We start from the raw sequence: 24,840 nt of genomic DNA, 5'->3' as shown, positions 1-24,840 counted from the left end.
ATGACTTTGTTAAACGTTTTAATTATAGTAATTTGAAAGTAAACAAATAAAATTTAATTACATACTTTAGAGAAATTTTTGCCAGCCAGACATTGTTGGGTGAACCATGAAATTGATGAAAATAAAAGTAACATTTCAAGCATATTTTCAGGGCAATAAAACACAAAACAAGCGAAATATTGAATCGCCTCTATGGCGTTTAACTACCCATGAAGTTGAGAAAATTAAAATTTCAACAAAAAATTTTATAAAGTAAAAGGGGCTTTGAATCATGCACTCTTGTAATGGAATTTATTAATTTTGTATTTTTCTCAGCTGCAAAAATAAAGTAAAATTTACAAAAACCCAAATGTATAAAATAAATAAATGGAGAAAAACATATCAAAATTCTTCTATCATACACAATGTTAACGCTAAAAAAAATATAATGTGATAGTTGTTCTTAGACAAATCCTTTCTCTTCCATCAACTGTTTTTATTTATTGCATTTTAGTTTAAAAGCCATATGATCATTACGATCAGTTTTAAACGTTTTATTTAAAATGTTGCTAACATTTCTAAAAATCCTCTCTAAAATTGTTTGATTGACAGGTTTAATCATTAGTTAATTTTTAGTTTCAAAACAAAAACAATTTGAGTAAGATATACTGTTTTCGTTGTTTAAAATTGAGTAAACTTTTAGTCAAAGTACTTGGACAAAAAATATTTTAAGAAATAGTGAATCACAGAAGTTTTAAAAAGTCGCTAACGCTAATTAAACATATAATTTAATAGAAAATTTTAAAACTATTCTATGCTAAAATGTTTCATATTTTTCTATGTTTTAAAATTTAATTCAAAGAAAAATTTGCGAACTTTTTTAAAGCCTTTAGAGTTTTTTTAAGTTTAGGTACTTTTTGTGGTACTTTTTTGTTTTTAAAAAGTATCAAAAATTCGCAAACAGAAAAAACGATTCGAATCGAAAAAAAAACAATTTACTGATCCTTTTTTAACATTTTGTACTTTTTGTGGTACTTTTAAAATTAATTAACAAAACGGTATCAAGAAGTTTAAAATTCCCGATCTAATGACACTAAATTTGAATAATTTTATGACTTCGTAAAAAACGATTCGATTCGTAAAAACAATTTACTAATACATCTTTTGGTAAAAAATACCAACAAGTTTGCCATTGAAATGGTCTGCAAATTTCGGTAAAAGATTCGAATTCGCGAAGCATCATAACATGTTTTTCGCTTTCGAACGAATGTTTTCATTTGATCTCTGAGAAATTAGGGTTTAATTGGCTCCAATTTATGCGAACGGTGTAAGCGTTTATGGTAAGTACTTAAGTGTAATGGGTTAAAATGCTATTGTGTAAATATGGAATTGTCATATAATGTTTTTACCAAGGAAACTGTGTTTCTACAAAAAAATCGTTTTTAAAAAAATCTTATAAAAAGATATTTATAATCTTAATATTTTCTATTATATTAACAATATACTTTGCTTATTCTAAGCTGATAATTTTTAATTAGATCTCTTGAAAATACTGATCAATAAATTTATCCAATGCTTGATTTATAACTTTTTTATATTCCTCTTAGTTCTAAAAGATTTAATCTTAAATTTCAACACTTCCCTCTATACCTATTCTAACAATATTATATATGTATATGGAATACCAATGGGTATAACAATTCTTCTGAATATGTTTCCCAAAGGCAACGCTTAAATTAAATAAATAAATTTATCAATCTTATCTAAAGATTTTGCACAATTTCAATTTATTTTCTTTATATCTAACATCAAATACAAACATATAAATATATTGTTGGTAAGGTAAATTTCAATATTATGTAAATGCTATTGTAGCTGCTGATGTTGGAAACGATAGTTGTGAGTGTGTGTGGCAATAATTGAAAATACGACAGCAATTGCAATCTATCTAAACGTGCTCCACTTACAACATCCATATCATACAAAAACCGAAAAAAACTTTGTAAAATAGCAACAAATAACAAAAGTGAAAGTCAATTGCTATTGATGAAATGCTATACAATTTTGAACTTATTTAAATTTTTTTTTTGGTTCACTTTAGTTTATTTTGGTTTTGGTAAATACAAATGACAATAATTTAACTATGCACAGAGATAAATGTCACTAAACAATAAAATATATAGCTTCAAGTAAAATACCCTAAAGGCAGAGGAAACTGCTTAGAAACTAAACAGTATTTATCTATACAGTAAAACCTTGATAATCCGAATAACCCTAATCCAGGTTATCAAAGTATCCGGTCTACCGAATATAAATTTAAAAATATTTTGCAGAAGAAAAAACAAAAAAGAAAAGTCTTGTATTGAACTTTTCTATGATTTAGAAAAAAAACATGGAATTGCGGAGAAAATAGTTTGATTTTGCAGCAGAAAAAAAAAATAAGTTTTTGGAGTAAACATTAATAGAGATTAACACTACTACAGAAAAAAAACTATGTTTTTGGAGTAAAAATTAATAGAGATTAACACTACAGTTTGTATGCAATCCGGATTATAAAGTTATAAAGATACAATCAATCCGGATTATTGAGTACACAATGTAATGAAAACTGATGTCCGGATTACCGAATAATCCGGATTTACGATGTCCGGATTACCGAATAATCCGGATTTACGATGTCCGGATTATCAAGGTTTTACTGTATATTTTTATTAAGACTGTATATGTTTAAATAACGGCCCTATGCTCCTTATATGAACAACAGGAATTAATATATATGTTTAAATAACAATTATTGGAAAAAGTTTTGAAAAGTAAAGAATTAATGTTTATTTCCGAGTTCAAAAACTTTACATCATGTTGTAAATATGTTTGATTTCATAAATGTTTCCGCGCGCAAAGTGGTGTCTAATGAATGTACTTATTTATTGTTTGAAGGTGTTGATAATTACCTCTTAAGTTTTTTTAACACTTTTTCATTATTTATTACTGGAAAATTTTAATTAGTTGTATTGTCTGTACTAGCGTATGTATATGGCTAACAATTAGTGTTTGTCAGGATTGTTATGGCAGCCCAAGTTAATTATGAAGAAAACTATTATAATAAAGTAAGTATAATAGGTACAAAAGAAAGAACTAATATGGTAAAGTAAGTAATTAAAAAACACAATGTACTCGTAAGTGCAACTTATTAAATGACAATAAAAAAGAGCAAAGGTTATGTAAAATATAACGTACTAAACGAATTTTTTATACTCTTTCTTTTAATATTGTACTTCTAAGCAATGACTTTATGAATGCTTAGTACTATTGCGAGTTAAACAAAATGTATACTGATGTGAAGGAGTCACATTATTAAATTCACTAGAGACCTCAAATTAAAATCTTCACATTAACACAAAAAAAAAAAAATTTTTTACAATTGTCATCATCCACAAAAATATCTAACAAACTGATTGTAGCTGAAACTCTAACAAATCTAGGCATTTCCTAGAAATTGTTACAAACACGACAAAATACTCATATAAACCTTTCGACACGACACAATATTTGTTGTGTTTACCTTAGCATGATGTTATGAGTTTTCAAATAAAAATTGTTCAAACAGTTAGTTACATGCAACACAAAACATCAAACGTGAAGCAGCATAATATAAATGAACAATTTTGTATATACAAATAGAAAAAGTGATGGTAATTGTTGTTAATTATTAGAAATCGTTACAACACTATGGGCAAAAGCTTTACATTACAGCAAAACAACGTCATCGTGTCATCTTCAAACTCAGGGTCAACTCCTTTCATTTTTCATTTCACATACATACATATGAAACTCAAATTACAATTAAGTTTTATGAAAGACAAAATGGAAAAAAACAGACAAAAACAAATGAAATAAAATTACATTAATTTTCATGTTTCTTTTGTAAATAAAAATAAAACTGAAGAGGAATACAAAAAAAAAACTGAAACACATCAGGTACATCTTCATCCTTTCAAAACAAAACAAAAAAAACTGAAAAAGAAGCTGCAGTATACTCAAGGTTATTTGAATTTTCGTATGCAATTTCTGTACTTTTTTCACTTATTTTAGATAAAACAGAAAAAAAGAAATAAAACTCATCCATACTGACATGTAGTAAGTAATTGCACGCAATACTTGCTCGTTTGAATGTTATATACTGTGTAAAAGGTGAGGTGATGCTGTTGCTGTAGTGCACAGTACTGTAGTGTTTAAAGTGTGTCACATATCACAAGCTTCATTTACAGGTTTTTTGTCCCTCTTTGTTGCTGCAGTTCCAAACAAAAAAGGAGTTGAATCTTTATGTTGGTTGCAAGTTTTTTTTTTTTGTTTTTTGTTCGTCTTTGTGCTACCAGTTTCATCTTTAAATAATGTGGTATGTGGTTGTTACATAATATCTTTGGCTTTGTTTTTTTAGGTCAAATTAAGCAAATACTGGTTTAAACAAACAAGTAAGTTGCGGTGTGTTTTTTGTGTGTGCGCTAGTGCACCAAAAAGGAGTTGTTGTTAAAGATTCACTTTAATTTTTATTTAAGATTCTCCTTAATAACCAAGATTTTTGTTTCAAACATTATTTTTTTAAATAATTAAACATATTTTCTTGTGTTTTACAAATTACAAATATTGTAGTTAGCTGAAATTGGGCAAGATTTGATGTTGTAGTGCTAGCCACAAGTTTAAAGAAAGAGAACCTTTGACATTTTGTATTTCGAAATGCAACTATTTATTTGTGTTCCTTCAATGTTTCCAAATTTTATAAAAGTCATAAAAATAATTCCAAAAAAAAACTAGTACGATCGCAATCGCTATCACGTAAGGCATTTACTACGAAGTTTTAAAATGGGGTACAGCCGACTTTTTCATATAAGAAATAAAAACAAATATGATTTGGACAAAAAAAATATCAGAAAATCGAACATGTTTACTTTGCTCCCCGATAAAATGAAGCATTTATCGCATCGGATTATAGTTTATGGTCATTGCTATTATATTGTAGTTAACCTATTGCGTTTGCAAAAATTTATCTCATCGGATTGCATCCATAACTCTTATCCCCCATAACTACTCGTTATTAGACCAAATTTACTTAGATTAATTAGCTATTCCTAGCCAATAAACCACTAATACTTAGCCGTCCGAAAACTTATGTATTGATCACATCCAATTGATACTCTTACTCAACTAACCGTAGTTAGGCAATTGAAAGCCAAAGAATTTATCTTGTCGAATTGTCTCTAGATGTTTAAATATATAGATCAAAAGGCAAACGACAGTAACGTATCGAAAAAAGCTTAATCATATCTCGAAGATACAAAGATTTCAAAGAAAGTTTAAAGTTGTTAAAGAAGATTTCAAAGAAAGTTGAACCTAATCGTACGATGGTTCTTGAATCTAGTTATTTAACTAAAATCTATTTAATCAATATTAAATTATCCGATCATCATGTATCTTAGACTATTTTTGTAAGAAACGCATCAGCAAATGTTGCATGTTTTATAAAACTTTCTAATAAAAAGGAACTTCCAAACTCAAGTTTTAAATTTTCTAAAATTCTCATGCCCGTACTAAAATTCAATGTTTAAATTTTTCAAATTAAATCTTTATTTTGTTTTTTAAAAAACCAGTGATAAAATACAAATTTCTTTATGAATAAACTTTGACAAAATTTGTATCAAATAAAAGTTTTTCACGGATTTACACTATGACAACCAGAAGAGAGCTGAATACGACTGTAGCCAGAAAATGCTTGACACTTTGCAATGTATCCATAATAATTAAATTTCAATGAATTTTTAAAATTATTAAAATTTTAATTTAACTTTAGCTTGAAAGCTATAATTATATCATTTGAAAGCTATAAATTAGTTGCAAAATGTTTAAAATTTTGAGGTTGTTCCAAAATTTAGTCCATAACTTATTTTCTATTAAAGCAATTTAGCTGGGTTTCACTAAATAACTACTTAGGATAATGAAGATATTTTAGGCTAAATCTCATTAATATCGGTTATGTATGTTTGCCATTAACGTGTTTTACACTAACAGAAAGCTAAATCTATTAGAAGTTCAAAAAATCAAAAACATATAAAACTTGTGAGTCATAAATGAATGTATTACACATGTAATTATAATAAATTTAATAAATCAAAATTTCAATACTTAAGTAACTATTTTATTGAAAGTGATTAAACCTTTTATAAATATTCTGCCATTTTGCCAGCCAGCCAACAGTCGTTGACCAGACAGCATAGGAAAGCAAATCAAGAAAAAAAAACCAGTCAATACATGCACCTAAAGAAGAGGCTGACAACAAGTTATAAAGTGAAGAGTTAAAGAAAAATTAAAAAATTACTAATAAAAAACATTGCAAAAGAAAATGAAAACCATAAAGAAAAAAGGTAAACAAGAAATAAACGGCTAAATGAAATTTCAATATGGGTGTGGTTGCAACAACTTGGCTGGGTTTAACTCGTGTTATTTAGTTCGTAAGAAAAAATATATTATGAAATTTGTTTTTGCCAGACATTGCATAATTTTTTAGCTTGATTTATTTGTTAATTTATTTTTTATGTTTTTCAAGTTAAGCTTAATATTTATTCTAATGAAAACGAAAGCAGCAAAACAGCAAACGAGATAAAATATTAATTATAAATGTAAACAAGTCAGTTCGACTGGCTGTGAGTCTCTTCGGCCTCAAAGCCAAATGAAATAGTGAAAAAAGAAAACACTGACTGACACATGCTCACAGAAATCCCAAAAAAAATAATCAAAACACAGACAAACCAGTTCGTTAACATTACGGCTTACTAACCTAGAAAATGGTCAAAAACATCACGACACCTTTACACCAAATAGCACAACAACGACAACAACAAATGCATGAAAAACATACACAATTTTTAATGATCATTATTGTGGTATATTAAGAGCGGTGAACCATGGACTGGGTCTCTGTTTAGGCCGTGTACAGCTTATAGTTTATAGTTATGTATATTTTTTGAAATGACGCATGATAAATCATTGTTGTATGCAGCTAACATAAGAAAAACGCATTTTATTTTAGAGAAACCTAGAGAGAGAGTTTCTTGAGAAACTGCTTGAAATAGGTATTTCAAATATTATGTCATTTTCTTTTATTTTCTTTATATATATGACCATGCTTGGCTACTTTTAATGGGTGTTAATTTATTTTGCATTTTTTATGCATTTCACTCTTCTTATACAAGTTGTTGTATTTTAGTATTTAGCTTTTTGAAGTGTAAAAAAATCATTTGATTAATGACCATTATTGCCCCAAGTGATTTTTAGCCCCCAGTCTCTCTCTAACTACACTTGACAGATAGTGTATTTGCGAAAATATAGCTTAACTTGTTTTGATTTTATTTTTAGAGTTTTTAAGTTCTCTATTGAGAGTTTTTCTCTATTTTTTTATAAATTTATTGAAAAATCATTCAATTATATTTTCAATTCATTAAGCATTTATGCAAACATTTTTATATTGATTTAAAATTGTATTTTTTTCTTTTTGCTTGTTGTTTAAGTATGATATAAATAAGTATATAGTGGCAAATTGTATAATTTTACTTAATTTGTAGTTTTTTGTTTTGGAAAAATATACGTTGTAGTTTTTGCTGATATTAAGTAATATACGGTACATGATTATTCAATTAATTTGCAAATTAAATAAAGATTTATATAAAAAAATAAATAAATTGTGTAAAAAGATAGATTAAAAAAATGTATAATAAATTGTGGAAATTGTTATTTAAATGTTAGATTAAAGTTGGATTGTGAACACAAAGTGGACCACCTAGGATATGAATTTGTGAAACAAATGTTTCAAATTTCATTTGTGTAGTAACAAAATATTGTTGACTTTCGAAAAAATTCGATGAAATAATGTTAAGTTTTTAAGAATGTGACAAATCCAGCCAGAATGGTAAACAATGAAACATCGAGTGATAAAGCCAAATAATTATTGTTATAAATACTGTCACAATGTTTTTACACCTAAAATACTACCCTTATTGTACTTTAGGTATTACTGCAAAATCAAGCCGTTGTTTTTCGTAAGTTTTAGTGGTATTTCACACAGAGAAAAAAAATATAGTTTTGCATGTTTGCTGTAACCATTTCAACATTGTTAGTTTTTTAGATGATTGTGGTTTTTTACATGATTGTGGTAACCATAATATGGTTAATTTACGATTCACATGATTGTATCAACCATATATATGGTTACATTAAACAAGTATATTTATGTGATAACCATTTTTCAGATTTAGGGACCAGATGATTTTAGTTTTAATACTATAGTTCTATAGAGGGATCTTTAACATAGTATTTGCCTAGGAAAGATTAAATTATCACAAAATTGTATTAAATTTGATTTTTTTTTTTGGACAAATTTATTTAAATTTGCTAACAAGTTAATTTAAATTTCGCACAGGATTAGTAAAACAGCATAACTGCTTCTGATTACAATCGTTCTGAACAAGTTCTATAAATTATTTTGCACCATTTTTTACTAGAATTTTATTTCTTTTGAAAAAATAAATCTAGCAGGTTTTAAAACATGTTTGAGTAACACTGCTAATTAGTTAATTAAAACATATTTTTCTGCTTCAATAAAATTCTAGAAATATTTGCCATTAAATAAAAATACCCATATGTATGTTCATTTATATGTTAATTCGTGGAAGTATTAACAGAAATATTTAAATTGTTTTAAAATTTGTTGATTTTGACCTTTCCTGGCTGTTAGGAAAACAAATTCCAGTGAAATATACAAAAGAATAATATACAATTTAGCTTATATTAATATGTTATACGGAAATATTTAAAACAAGTCGAAATTGACAAAAAAAACACCAAACTACATATGTACATATTTCCAAAAACGTCATCATTTTGTATTGACCAATATATAGTTTTTGATTTAAAATATTTGTTTGCTTTGTTGTTAATAAAAGCCACTTAAATGACATTTAAATAAACTAGTTTTTGCTTATGACAAATATTTTATTATGGAATTGACAAGAATATTGCTGTGATCAAACGAGGCAACTGTGAGTGATAAATAAATAAATTTAAAATTGTATATTCGTTTTTTCTTTTCGATAAAAAAAAACAAATATTACATAGATTTGTAAACAAAATTTTGGCATTTTTGTTGATGTCTTGTTTGGTTAACACGTTTTTGGTGCCAATGTATATGTCAGTTTTAATAAATGTTTGGGTAAATTAAATCCATAAATTATACAAACGAATAACTTGAAATTGTACAAAACGTAAAAAAAAGTTACAAAGTGAGCAAATAGCAATTTAAATATTAAAAACTGGTTAGTTTGATAGCTTAAAATCACATCAGTTCTTATTTATAAATGGACTTATTTGTTTAATAACAAGAATTGTTAAAATTATTTTTTTTTTTCAAATTTTATACCCTACATATGGGTGTTTGTTTCTTTACATTAAGATCTGTAAACCAATTTAGACATACTTAAGCTGAAGTTTTAAAACTACCACATATTTAAATCTCATAGTACGTACTCAGGTGTTCGTATCATGAAAATGTCATAAATTTTAATTTTTTCATCTATTTTTTGTGGCATATAAAAAGCCAGGAAAAGCATTTTACATAACACTTTACAAAATTGTAGTTTATTATTAAAAAAAAATAAAGAAAAAATAAACTATGATTTCTTTTTTTTCAATTTCCATGAAATAAGTTAAAATGAAAACCAAAAAATATTTGACATATAATAGTATTAAGGAAAAAATAACAAACAATGCAGAAAAATAACACTAAAATATACATTTGTGACATTTCAAAGAGTTTTACAAATATTTAAATACCATTTGTCATAGATACAAATACACAGAAACACATACTTGTAGGAATTCCAAGACAAAACCACAAAAACAAAATACGATATTATGAAGTAAATATGAAATAATAAAAAAAAAACAAAAAAAAAAACCAGCAACAACCACTTCAGCAAAAATAAGCGTTAAAATGTCAGTAAACACAATTATTTGCAAAATTTATTGGATTTTAATACCATGTTGCAAGTAAGCAGGCAGGCAAGCAAGCTAGGTTGCAAGGTAGCAAAGATATTTTATAGTTACTTTTTACTCTACAGTAACTGATATTGATATACTACCCACAGTACTAAATATACATATATAATATGCAGGGTAACACCATGAAATGGGGAAATACTAACTAACATGCTTATAACAATTGAATAATGCAAAAACTGAAAAATATGAAACATTAGTTTTTTTTTTATTGATGAACTACCATTGTGTCTATCTATCACTTGAATATGATAGTTTCTATATGCACACACAGAGAAAAAATATAGTTGTGCATGTTTACTGCAACCATTTCAATATTTTTACAAGTTTTTTTTAACAATATTATAGTTACAGTAACTATTTATATGATTATGGTAACAATAATATGGTTAATTCACATGATTGTATCAATCATATATATGGTAACAGTAAACAAGTATATGTTTGTGATGAATCATTATATCATACTATGTTGTTCTGAGATTATGATATCCATAGGCCGAGAGCAACATAATATGGTAAGTGCTTCATCATAAAAATGGTTGTCACAAACTTATACATGTTTACTGTAATCATATATTGATACAATCATGTGAATCGTAAATTAACCATATCATGTTTACCACAATTATATAAATAGTTACTGTTACAATAATATTGTTAAAAAATTTGAAAATATATTGAAATGGTTACAATAAACATGCACAACTATATTATTTCTCTGCGTGTATTTTGTTATATTGTTATAATAAAAAATAAACAGTTTTTAATTAAAAATATTAATTTCTCTATATTATGTAGCCAAAGGTGTGTACAAATGTTAATTCATTGTTAAATAATATATAATCAATTATTATTTTTCATATAATCTATGCGTGTGGTTTGTTAAGAGTTATGTTTTATTAAAATTGTATTAATAAATAATTTAATGCAAATTAACATTGATATAGTGTTTTTTTTGGCTTGTTTTTAGTCAATAGAGAAATCTGAAGGACTACTACTGTATGAAAGGGTTTTTTTTATGAAATATGTAATATTGGTTTTGAATTTATTGAAAACCACTTTGCTACAATGGGTTTGATCATAAAATAAATGGTTATAAATATAGAACAAATTTTGAATAATACAAATTTTCTGAAAGTTCGAAAATTGAGAAATCTTTTCTTAAAAATTCTCATATGATCTGATTTTTCGAGAGGTGAATGAAGCCAAACATTTGACATGTGGAAAACAAAAATTTAAACATTATTTATATTAGTTTCTAGAGAATTGTCTCATATTTTTTGTATTAATTTGTGCTCTGAATATCTGTGTATCTGACTCAGATATCGAAATTATTTTCGAATATATTTTAAACCTATTTAAGTAAAATATAATCATTATAATAAATATATTTTAAAGGACAAAATAAATTTAAGAAAATTTCACTTTAATGGTTTTTATTCTGAAAATATTATAGAATTACCTAAATAATGCTATATAACATATTTTATCCTTAACTGGTGTCAATATTTCCAGTTACGTAAATGAAATATTTACTGTTCTAAATATAATTTATAATTGAAATAAGTTTTTTTTTATATTTTATTAAAAATTTTCTTATATAGAAATAATAGTTTTATTAATTCATTTTGTATATAACATAACTTTTTTATAGTTTTTAAGTTAAATAATACAAAATGGTGGGGGTCCATTTTAACCCCACAATACCAGTTTAGGGTTAACTTGCACTGGATATGAATTGAGCTCTAATAACACTTTTTTATTAGCAAAAATAACTTTTTCTTCTATCGTATAGATCTATTGTGATATTTATAGTTTTTGTTTGAGGCTTATTGTTATGCAATAAACCACTAATTTCTGTAGCCTCAACCAAGAAATTCGTTTGCGGAAACTAAATCTAATGAACTATTACAAAAAAATTAAAACAGATTTCTTTGCTATCCACCATTAAACCAATTAATCTAAATTGTAAATATAACATCTTTTTCACCTAATAATTAATAGAAACGTGCAGCTAAAGGCATTTCCTGAGCTTTGAAACAAATCTATTAACATTTCTAATGTTTTTTTTGTTTAAAAAAGTTAATTAAATTTTCTTTATTTAAACAAAAGAAAAACGTAGTACTAGCTAACACTACTATGTAATAATTAACACAGATTCAATAATAAACTTTGGCAAAACAGGAAATTATTATACATAAATAAACTAAAAGACAACACAATACACAGATACTTGTACAACTCTAAAGCTAAATGCCAAGATGATATACCGCAAAGGCTTGCCACAGCAACAAAACTGTGTGTGACAGTCGCAGAGTAGTCTTTGGTTTTTACAATTGCAAATACTATTAGCACGTATTCAATGTCAACTGGTTTCCAATAATAATAATAAAAAAACAGAAACAAAACCAATAAAATATAAAAAAAATTTACAAAAAAAAACCGGCAATATTGTATTGTACGGTTTTCAACAATTGTTGTAGAGTACAGGTATTAAATAATTCAAATATACATACAAATACTTAAACAACGTTGGACCACTTAAACAAGTGTTTGTATTTGGTTTACACAAAGTAACAATAATGCTTTAAGTATCATTAAAACAAATTAAAAAGAAAAGTGGTAATACAGCCATCAGCATAAACATAAAGGAATGAATTCTTTAATGATTTGCTAAAGCAATTACATTAATTTTATGAAAATATCTTTATTTCTCTGTGCGAGTGTTAAGCTGACTCGTAAATTATTAACAAAAGTTAATTGTTTTAAACTAGTATTTTAATATATTATGTTTTACATAGTTCATTTGTATGAACATATGTTTTAATATTTACTATGTACAATAATAGTTTTTACTTTATAAACAATAACAAATTATAAGGCATTTATTATTATTTAAATTTTTTTTTTATTATTTATAATTTACATGCAATTAATTGAGTTAAATTAATACTGTTTAAAACATTTGTTATACTTGATTTAATACCATACAATACAATACAATATGCTTGACCAGTAAGTACATTCAAACATACATGTATCTACGAATGTTGCTATATTTTTAAGCCACCCAATAAACAAATTCCTGTGATGCAGTTTTGTGTAATTAATGAACCAACTACTTCCAAAGAACCAATCTATTCAAAAGGGACCATGCTAAATTAAGGCAAATATTATAGCTCTCTATAATACATGTTGTCCTCTTCCGTCTTAAAAACTCATTGCGATTCTTCAAAAGCTTTCATCTTTTTTCTTACGAACAAAAAATAACTCTATGCAATACAGACAACAATAAAATCCGCACCGATTCATTTAATTGGCATTTTCACTGAGAAACTGAATCCGCAAACCTGTGTTTCTACACTTGGCAACTAAAATCTAGAAAATATCAAATTTTAAACAAATATAGTTATATCGCTGAGGAAGATTTATTTAAAATATGAGATTTAATTTAATTCCCACGTGAATTTTTTTCAAACATGTTGCTTTTTTAAAAAATAGCAACAACAAAACTGACAGCTTCGCAAGTGTTCGAGACTAGTAAACTTGTGGGAAACGGCCATATTTGTTTGCCATTAAATTTTGTTTCAAACATGTTGTAAAGAATTAAATGGTTACAAACAAAATTAATGCCCTACAAATTTTTTTTTTCGCTCAAATCTTTAATACCAATAATGTAAATTATTTTTACATGATTTCTTTCCTATAACATGTTGCTGAGAATGTTTATAAACAAACTGAAATTGCAAGCTTCGGAAGTACTGGAGACTTCTAAACTTGAGGGAAATGTTTATAAAAAAGTAATGTCCAACACATACGAATGCACCTTAAATAAATAATTATAGAGATCTGTATGCAATGCAGAAATACCAAATTTTGGTAAAATTTTTATTCAGAAGAAAGTTTTTTAACATAAGAGATTTGCATGTATTATTCAACATGAGTTGTTCATCTAACATGTTGCTGAGCATTAATGGTTTATAAACAAAGCAGCAAGTAAATTGCTAGCTTCAAAGGCGCTGAAGAGAAATACATAATTTCGTTTTACCAATACTAGTTGCCTTAATAAACATGTTGCTGAGAATACAATTAAATGTTTATAAACAAAATTTAAAACTGAACTGTGAGATTCTAAAGATATTTAAATAAATAAGTAAATAGTTCAGAAATAAAAGCTTTTGTTAATTTTTTATAAATTTTATTTACAATTTACCGTGATTAGATTTCTATAAACATATTGCTGAAAGTTCAAATCAATGTTGAGAAACATATAAGTTTGTTTAATTGCCAATTCGTTAGTGGTTAAAAAAAAACATTGTCATCCCGACTACAATTATTCGGATTGTGTATTCTTAACCATCTCACTCTGTATAACAGGATTGGGTTTTTTATGTTCCAGAGAGTTTAAATCAATGTCAAATTACTTAATTTGTTTAATGATAATAATGATGTTTGATTCTATGATGTTTCTGAGAATTTAATGTTTATAAATAAAGAGAATTTTGAGGCCTTAGAAATCTTTTAAGGCTAACACACTTGAGGTCAATGGAAGCATTTGCAGTTCTTCAAAAATTTTCCTCTCTATGATGCTGCTGGGAATTCAATGTTTATAAACAAAGCTAATTAGTAGCAACAATAGAGAATGCTTAAGAAATATAGAAATTTAAATCACTAACTTGTAAGAAATTTACAAACCATCCAAAATTCTGTTGCTCAAACATGTTACTTGGAATATAGATAAATGTTTATAAAATAAAATATGAATAGAATTGGAGCTTCTAAAGCAACTCCCATAGACTTCAACTTTTATTTAAAACTATATTTTCTTTTTTCATATTTTACCAATATTGAAAAACATTAAAACTCTCAATTTACTTTGTTACCAATTTGTTTATTGGGTAAAAAACATACTTGTATTTTATATACAAAACATACGTGGTGATATGTACAAACATTCATTCATTCATAACACAGTACAACATTTTTCAGTTCATTGCTTTGGGACTCAATTCTGACAATTGCACGTAAAAGTGGCCCCAAAAATAAGAACTTCAGCATCACTAGTTTTGTCAAGTTGGCTGCCGTAATAATTTTTTTCCTCAAGGTGTATTTTTTTTATCAATTTTTCTATATTTTAGCGCTGTTATATCTCGTATACCGTACGGAATATCTCTTTTGTGGCTGAAGCAAAGTTGTAGATATTGAATAGTAGAAAAAAAGTACGGAACATACCTACCCGAAAAAGGTGCATCCAGTGTCTTAAAAATCGCAAAAATGTCCATTGTTTAAAATTTTTTTTACCAATTTTTCACATTTTTTGCTAAATAACTGGATTACAAATCCAATAATGGACCGATCACCATGAAATTAGGTCGTGTGATTTATGTCTATATGAAAGTTATTTATCATGAATTTTGTATGTATACCATCATTTTTAACAGATTTATTCACTTTAAACTGATTTTCGGAAGCGAGTCTTATATGGGAGCTATGAATAATTATGGACCGATCATAATAAATTTTTTGACATGAATTTTGTATATATAAAACTTATTTGGAGCGAAATTTGAGTAGATACATATATAAATTAAACATTTATGACCGATAAAGTCCAATTTCGGGAGGACATTTGTATGGGGGCTAGATGAAATAATGAACCGATTTCAGCCAATTTCAACAGGCTTTATCCTTGGGCCGAACAAATTATATGTACTTAATTTTTTTATGATCGGTCCATAATTAGTCATAGCTCCCATATAAGACACGCTTCCGAAAATCACTTTAAAGTGCATAAATCTCTAAAAAAATTATGGTATACTTACAAAATTCATGGTAAATAACTTTCATATAGACACAAATCACACGACCTAATTTCATGGTTATCGGTCCATAATTGGATTTGTAATCGAGTTATTGAGCAAAAAATTTGAAAAATTGTTAAAAAAATTTTAAAAAAATGTGAAAAATTGGCATTTTTGCGATTTTTAAGGCACTGGATGCTCCTTTTTCGGGTAGGTATGTTCCGTACTTTTCTTCTACTATTCAATATCTACAACTTTGCTTCAGCCACAAAGGAGATATTCCGTACGTTATACGAGATATAATATAGAAAATGTGATAAAAATCCACCTTGAGGAAAAAAAATTCGTATGGCCATTAAATTATTACGGCAGCCAACTTGACAAAACTAATGATGCAGAAGTTCTTATTTTTGGGGCTACTTTCACGTACAATTGTCAGAATTGAGTCCCAAAATCATGTGTTGTACTGTGTAAGTGGAAATTGTTCATTTAATTGAAAATTAATTTAATATGCATTACAATACTTTCATTTTATTTTAATTTTTTTTTTTTCTGTTTTAAGTGTGAGAAGAGAAATAGTGAACAATACACAAACAAATTTAAAACTGTATACATAAATTTGTACGTATTAATAATGTCAAGAGTCATTGGACTTTAAACATATGTATTTACATATATATTTTTTAATAATAATTAAAAATTGCAATAAATAACACGTAAAACTAATGTATTCGTTCATTCGAAAAAATATTTAAAAAAAAAAACATAATTTTCGCAAATGAAATACTTTGTTTATTTAACTCGTGAAATGTTTGTTTTGATAATCATTTAATTACAGCTAGTTTGTTATTGAGACATAATTAATTTCTATTTGATAATTCAAGATTTAATTGTATATTTTTTTTTAAAATTTACAAATAATTGGTTTTTATGGCAACATTGACCATAACAATTTCAATGACCTTTCGATGATTATTAAAAGTTTTTTGAAATGTTACATTTTGTATTTTTTATTGGAATTATTTAGTTATGTAAATTGTTTTTATTATATTCATGAATATTTGAAATTAGTATTTAAATGAATCAGATATATTTTTATATTAAAAGTGTTTAGAATTTGCAATTAAGACTAATGGCATTTTTTAATGACTTATAAATTTCATAAATAAAGTATAAAGTTTATCTTCTAAAGAGTAATAGTGAAAAAAAAAATTAAGCCTTAAATAGTCAATTTCCCATCAGTCTCAAATTGTATCAAAGAATTCTATTTCATTCAGGTTGTGTTTAAATAACGAATTGACTGATGACAAATCTTGAGATGAGCTTTATTGTTATTCTTTTTAAAAATACTTTTAAAGAATTCATAGTTTCACATAATTTTATTATGTTACATTTTTAAGGTTTCAAGTATGATTTAAATTTTTGTTTCTCAAAAAACCAAAAATACTTTGACAGCTCAATATGTATGTATACATATGGCCCTGACAGCCAATTTACTGTCACGATTTAGACATAGTAAATAAAAGTGTGTTCTTTTTACCACAAAACTGACATACATACAATAGCACCTACTAACGTGTGTCAAAAACTTGTCAAGCAACCCACGCTTAAAGTAGGTGAATATTAAGGTTCTTGTTACAAATTGTATGCATTTTAAACATGAAATGCCATAATAATTTGTTAAATAAAATATTTGACTTAAAATTAATATCTACAGCACATATTAGATAACATTTACTGTAGATATAATATACATAGGAACCCTTATATAAGAAAGTAATACTACCGTAGTTTTTATAATTAAAAAACAAAGAAGCAACATAAGTATGCTTATAATACATAACAAACAAAAGATCTAAATGTTGTTCCAAAAAAATAAAAAATTCATGAAACTAACAAACTTTTACTGAATATCATTTTACACACCACTTAACCAAAAAAAAAAAAAATACTAACTGAACATACTGCAGATTTTCACTCATTTATAAAAAAAAAACCATATAAAAAACTTACATACAAAATATTACATATCTAGCATGAAATTTTATAAAAATTCATTGCAAAATATCAACTTTGTTTGAGATAAACTTTTATTTTAAGGCGTGTAACATAAAATTACAAATAACATTAGTTACGCTTTTAGCTTTTTTTTTCCACAAATTTTATATATTTACAATATAATCATGCAAAATTCACTAGTTTGTATTTGTTTTTATATCTCATTCATTCATTTGGTTTACTTTCATCCAGCTCTTTAAAGTTTTTCTTTAATGAACAAAATAACAAGTAAAAAAAGCTTAGAGCCAAGTAATTATTAAGTTTATGTCGAATTTTATTTATATTTCCACATGATGTCTGTTTAAAGAAATATTAGAGCTTTGAAAAAGCTTAGCATAAATAGTTATAGATTTGCTAGAAAGTTTTAGATTAAATAGTATCCATTACTTTTTCCCTTAAACATGTTGCTGACATTTCAACATTAATAAACAGAGCATAGTAGCAGCAACTAAAGTTATGAAAGCTCTTAAGACTAGTAAAATTTAAAGCTTTGGACTGAAATTTGTCATCATGACATTTTCTTTTATTGATATTTCAGGCGAACTTGTGATATGAGATCGAGTTTTTGTTTTGTTTTTATCATAATATTTTTCCTGAATTAGCACCAACCAAATACAAAGCTTTGAAGAACTGGCGATTAATAAGCCTAACAGAATTGTTAAGCTTTGCATAGAATACATGTCACTGGGTCTAGAATACAATGTTTGTAAACAAACAGCAACTAAGTATAAAACATTGAAAGTGCTGGACACTAAAAAAATTGAGAAAATTTGAGAAATGAATAGAGTGGAGGAGCTTTGAAAAAGCTTAGCATAAATAGTTATAGATTTGCTAGAAAGTTTTAGATTAAATAGTATCCATTACTTTTTCCCTTAAACATGTTGTTGACATTTCAACATTAATAAACAGAGCATAGTAGCAGCAAATAAAGTTAAAGTTATGAAAGCTTTTAAGACTAGTAAAATTTAAAGCTTTGGACTGAAATTTGTCATCATGGCATTTCCTTTTCTTTTATTGATATTTCAGGCGAACTTGTGATATGTGATCGATTTTTTGTTTTGTTTTTATCATAATATTTTTTCCTGAATTAGCACCAACCAAATACAAAGCTTTGAAGAACTGGCGATTAATAAGCCTAACAGAATTGTTAAGCTTTGCATAGAATACATGTCACTGGGTCTAGAATTCAATGTTTGTAAACAAACAGCAACTAAGTTTAAAACATTGAAAGTGCTGGACACTAAAAAATTTGAGAAAATTTGAGTAATGAATAGATTGGAGGCATAAATTAAATTCTTTGTCCCTCAAAACCAATATATTTAAAGCAAATCCTTTAAAAAAAAGTAATAAATATAGTTCTCATCGTAAAGTTATGTATATGATTGCGGTAACCATAATAGGTTTAAGTTAGCATTCACATCATGTTTATGGCTATCATTTTCATGATGACTTATATATATAATATGATGTTCTAGGATTTGGTTATCATAATCTTAGAACAATATATTATGGTGAAATAATACATCAAACAAACAATCATATATATGATTGCTATAATTCTGTGTGTGGTACCTTAAACATATTATGGTTACCGCAATCATAGTGGCCATAATATTGTTAAAAAACTTTTAAAAGTGTTGAAATGGTTGTGGTAAACATGTGCAACTATATTTTTTCTCTTGGTTACTTTGTCATTACAAATATATTAATTATAAATAGGACCCTCAAAATCACAAATAGCTTGAAGTGCGAAAATGAAGGCATAACATAAGTTGGCGAACTGGTTCCAAATTAAAATTAAACAAGTTGATAATAAAACCCCTTTAATATTCTATACAAAATTTTAATTCCTATTATATGTTTAGTATGTGGTAAATATATAAATACAAAACTTTTAAAAAATTTGCACTCGTTTTAAAACGTAATGAAAGATTGATTGGAAAAACTTAAAGTAACCAAAACTGATTGAATTGTTTTTGTTCACATTAGCTTTTACAAACAACTTCTCCATACATTTTTTAAGACAATTTATTTTATCTTTTATTGCTGTATATTTTTGAAATATAAATGATTGGCATCGAGAGTGAAGTTTATAGCTCAAGTATTTGAAAGGATTTACTTTAAACAAAATTTAAACAAAAAAAGAAATACATCAAATCATTAAAATGCTATAACTGAATTAATTTTCATAAAATTTATTCATTTAATTTGCTGCTTTTGCAATTGTCAGATAAGTAGATACAATTACTATTATACCGCTAACTAATAAAACAAGTTAGTTGAGATTTGAAGGAAAAAAAATCAGAATATTTAAACGTAAATGTATGTCAAACTAGAATTTAATAATTATTTATGACAAATTCAATACATATATTGAAAGTTGTCACATGTACAGTTAAATAGCAATTTAAACACTGAGAGAGAGGGAGAGAGGAATAATATAGATTGAAATCAAGTTTTCGATGTAGAACGTTTTTAGGTTAAAATAGACTAGTTATACTTTCAAAATAATACGTTTTTTCTTCTATTCAATTAAATGCGAATAGACAAGATTTTTAAAAGTAATAAGTAGTAAAAGGCAATATTTATTATGCAAGTACATAGTTGTGTATAGTTTTATCTGAGTTGAGTGGATTAATGTGAATGACATTTGAAAGTTCATGCTTGCCATAGTAGATAGAAAGGCGTGTTCAAAAATATAACTCGCGAATGCAATTTGTAATTTCGTTCGTTTGCAAGCAAATATTTTGCGAATACTGAATGAATGCAATACAGAAAACTGCTTTCTTTATAAATTTATCAATGATATACAATTTCATATTCAGATTTAGTTAGTGAAATATTTTTTTAATTCTTTTCTTTTTTAAAAATTAAAAAATTTATTTGGAAAAAGAATTTTTCAAACATTAAATTAAAAATATTTTTTTTTAAATTAAATTGAATAATTAAATTTTTTAATTCTTTTGAACTAATTTTTTAGTAGGTAAGTTTAAACAAAATTGACTGGATTTTAATTCTTAATTGAATTCAATTCACTTTGTTTGTTGATTTTTAGCACACATTGTTTTAAGCTTTAAAATATCTATTTAAATTTCTGTGTTAAATCGTTGAACATTTAAATTTTTATTTCGCAATATTTCATGGAATTCCTTTGAAATAAAACCACTAAAGTTTATTACTAAATTAATGTGAGCATTTTTAAATATTTGAATTCTCAGAAAAGGTTTTTTGTGGTTTTTAAAACTTCAGAAAAATATGTTTTTTTATAAAATTAATTTATTGTTTTTGAGTTTAAGATTTTTAAACATCTTGTTACCCAAGTTATTGGTATTTTTTATTCAAGCACAGTTTTTTTTTTGTTATTTTCGTTATTGTTTATGCACTTTTTACTTATATATATTTTTTAAGTTGTTAGATCATTTTAATATTTATTTTTAAAAGTTTTTATGATCCTTTGATTTAAATAACACATTTTTCTGGACACTTGTGTGGTTTATTATTTATATTTTTCTCCATATAGTTTTTTTTTAATTCTATAATTTTGTTATATTTTTTTTTTATTTCAATACATACCGGCTCCAAAAAGTGCAACAAATACAATCATAAACTTCTTCATTTTGTATTAAATAAAAATAGTTTATATTTTTTTATAATCCAAATAAAATAAAATGTTATTCGTGAATGTTTTTTTAGTTGTGTGTTTTTTTAACTAAAAAAAAAAGTATTTAAGATCTCGCCTGAAAAAATTACTTGCGACAACGAAATACTTGTACCGACTGTGTGTGGTTGGCGGTCTTACATTCGCTTTTTATACCGCTGCGAATGTGCGCACGCGTGCATGAGCTGTAAAAAAAATGTCGCTCGCGTTGAATTGTGATTATTTTTGTGCTTTTTTTTTTCTTCGTTACCTTTTTGTGCTGTACAACATGAACGAACGTACGTTGTTGCTGTAAAAACAATCTTAGCTACTGCAGAAAAATAGTCAAAAGAAAATAGTAATAGTAATGAAACAATAAAAAGTTGCGAAGGAAAAAAAAAACGCAATGAAGAAAATAGCCTCAAAATTAATGTTTAGTCAACGTAGTTGTGGTGGTAAAACAAAAGACGTAAAAATACACTCCTAAATGAAAATGAACTCAGGAAAGTGAGAAATAAAGTTAAAAGACTTTTGTTAAACTCAATGTGAGATTATGGTTAAAGCCAACTATTGTCAGCTTTGCTCAAAATCAAAACTCAAACACTTACATACACATATACATACTACGTATTGCTATGAAGCGGAACAGTGATTCCCAACCATTTTGTTTATGTTATAAACTAATTCTGGTTATTCATGCTGACAGTTCTTGAATTAATACTAAGTTGTTGGTGTTTCATTTCTCATCGATATTAACAATTATAAAAGATCAGAATATTCGATTTTCATGAAACTTAATATGCCTTAATAGCATGTTCACATTTACAGTGTAAATTATCTCAAACGTGATTATCCATACATTTAAATGGTTTGTTAATTATTTCAAATTGAGATAATGTATCATCGGCCACAATAAACGTACCTTTCAGGTGTACTACCGATAAATAAATTTTGGAAGAAATTTTTAATCGGTCCGTGATTTCTACTTGTCCATGAATGCCTTTTGACTAGCAATATCCATACAAAATTCAGCAAAACTAAATTGAATGTAAAAGAAATTCACAAAATTATATATTATTTGGATTGGACCATATTTGACCATAGCCCCCAAATAAGAAAGGCCTCTAAAAATCACTTAACTACACAGAAATCTCTTATAAAACTATCAGTATCGAATCAAAATTTTACACAGATCAGGCATACAAATGCAAAAATCTTACTACTTGATTTTTTGGCGAACAGTTTAAGATCTACTTCCGAGAATAACTATTACCTCCATAAAGATTTTATAAATACCGTTATTATTACAGAATTCAAGCAAAATATGCCTCAAATACACAAAAATCACGGCATAATATTTTATGGCGATCGCCCTACAATAGGTCACAGCTCCCATATAACGCCAATATCCCTAAAATATTGCGTGTATGACTTAAATATGGATTTTTTAAAATTTTTAGCATTTATTTTGAAACATTTGTACAACATTAATTTATTATATTAAGTATTGGTCATTGTTCTCTATGACATCTTCCCATGTTTTTGGCAACATATGGATTCCGAGCCGACAGAACTAACTGCTCATCTTTTGAGGCCACGAACGCATTAAGCCAACATCTAATACTCTGTTCTGAAATGAAACGTATCCCAGAGGAAGCGTTCTGCGTCGATCGAAACAAATAGTAGTTAGAGTTGGTCTGGACTAAGTGGCGGGTTAGGCAAAACTACTTAACCACTTCTTTCTAAATAGTTTTTAGCAGGTAACGCAACATGTGACCTAGCGTTGTCATGATGGAATACTACTTTTGGCGCTACCAAATACAGAGTATTACCTTAGTGCCATGTATATTTGGCTTAGGTGTAGATTCATCTGGATTGCCGAGCTTCTCTTACGCTTTGGGTTATATATGGGGGCTATGACCAATTATGGACCGATCACCATGAAATTAGGTCGTGAGATTTATGTCTGTATTAAAGTTAACTATGTTGAATTTTGTGTGTATACCAACATTTTTAAGCGATTTATGCACATTAAATTGATTTTCGGAAGCGGGTCTATATGGGAGCTATGACTAATTACGGACCGATCGTAACAAAATTTGGTGACATGAATTTTGTATATATAAAACTTATTTGGAGCGGAATTAGTGGAGATACATACATAAATTAAACATTTATGACCCATAAAGTCCAATTTCGTGAGGACATTTGTATGGGGGCTAGGTGAAATAATGGACCGATTTCAGCCAGTTTCAATAGGCTTGGTCCTTGGGTCGAAAAAGTAATATGTACTAAATTTGATCGAAATATCTTCAAAATTGCGACCTGTACTCTGCGCACAAGGTTTACATGGACAGCCAGCTAGCCAGCTAGCCAGCCGGCCAGCCAACCAGACGGACGGACATCGTTTAATCGACTCAGAAAGTGATTCTAAGTCGATCGGTATTGTTTAAGGTGGGTGTTAGACTAATATTTTTGGGCATTACAAACATCTGCACAAACGCATAATACCCTCCCCACTATGGTGGTGTAGGGTATAATTAGCGCATGTGTAATTGCGGGAAACTTGAAAACTAGTGATGAATTAACGGTAAACCTCCAAACTGTAAGAAAAGCTCTTAAACTAAATGTATACAATGGTCGGGTAAGCCGTAAGAAGCCGCTTGTTCGAAAAGTGAACATGAGAAAGAGATTGGATTACGCTATTGAGCATATTGATAAAGATTTTATTTTTTGAATCGAATTTTTTTTTAGCGATGAAAGTAAATTTAATATTTTTGGTTGTAATGGAAGAAAAATGGTATGAAAAAAGCCAAATACTGAAATGGATCCGAAGCATTTGACGCTAACCGTAAAGCATGGCTTCATCTGGGGTGGAAAATCTTATTTTTATTGAAAAGTAAATATGCATACCTAATATATTAAAAGAAAACTTAAAACAAAGTGATGCAAAAATTATGGTTGGGACGTTTGTATTGCTTCCAATAAGACAACGATCCCAAACACACGTCTGGATTAATAAAGGAATGTCTTATTTATAATGTTCCTAAGCAATTAAATCGCACAGCTGAGTCACCTGATCTCAACCCGATTGAGCATCTATGGGATCACTTGGAAAGAAAGATTCGGCAGCACAATATATCGAGTAAAGATCAGCTAAAAGCCGTTATAATGGAAGAGTGGTATAAAATAGATTTCCTAACAACAAGGCTGGTCCATTCCATGCACTGCCATTTACATGTTGCAATTGCTCAGAAAGGA

The 24,840-nt window shown here is 27.1% G+C and overlaps 1 protein-coding gene across 2 annotated transcripts in view; it reads right to left on the bottom strand.

Moving 5' to 3' along the window:
* Nucleotides 1-21,681, bottom strand: part of Gasp (Chitin binding Peritrophin-A domain-containing protein Gasp) — a 45,277-nt gene extending 23,596 nt beyond the window's left edge. Inside the window, exon 1 of one of the 2 annotated variants that reach the window (XM_065516011.1) lies at nt 21,516-21,681. In XM_065516011.1, coding sequence (XP_065372083.1) covers nt 21,516-21,558 — 43 coding nt within the window. In that variant the 5' untranslated portion in view covers nt 21,559-21,681. The remainder of the gene's footprint in view (nt 1-21,515) is intronic. The other variant, XM_065516010.1, reaches the window with a different exon arrangement.
* Nucleotides 21,682-24,840: the final 3,159 nt, after the last annotated feature.

The sequence above is a fragment of the Calliphora vicina genome, chromosome 1 (genome assembly GCF_958450345.1).
Source record: "Calliphora vicina chromosome 1, idCalVici1.1, whole genome shotgun sequence".
Lineage (NCBI taxonomy): Eukaryota > Metazoa > Arthropoda > Insecta > Diptera > Calliphoridae > Calliphora > Calliphora vicina.
Note: the sequence above shows the minus strand (reverse complement) of the source record. Positions and strands in the feature narration are given on the sequence as shown.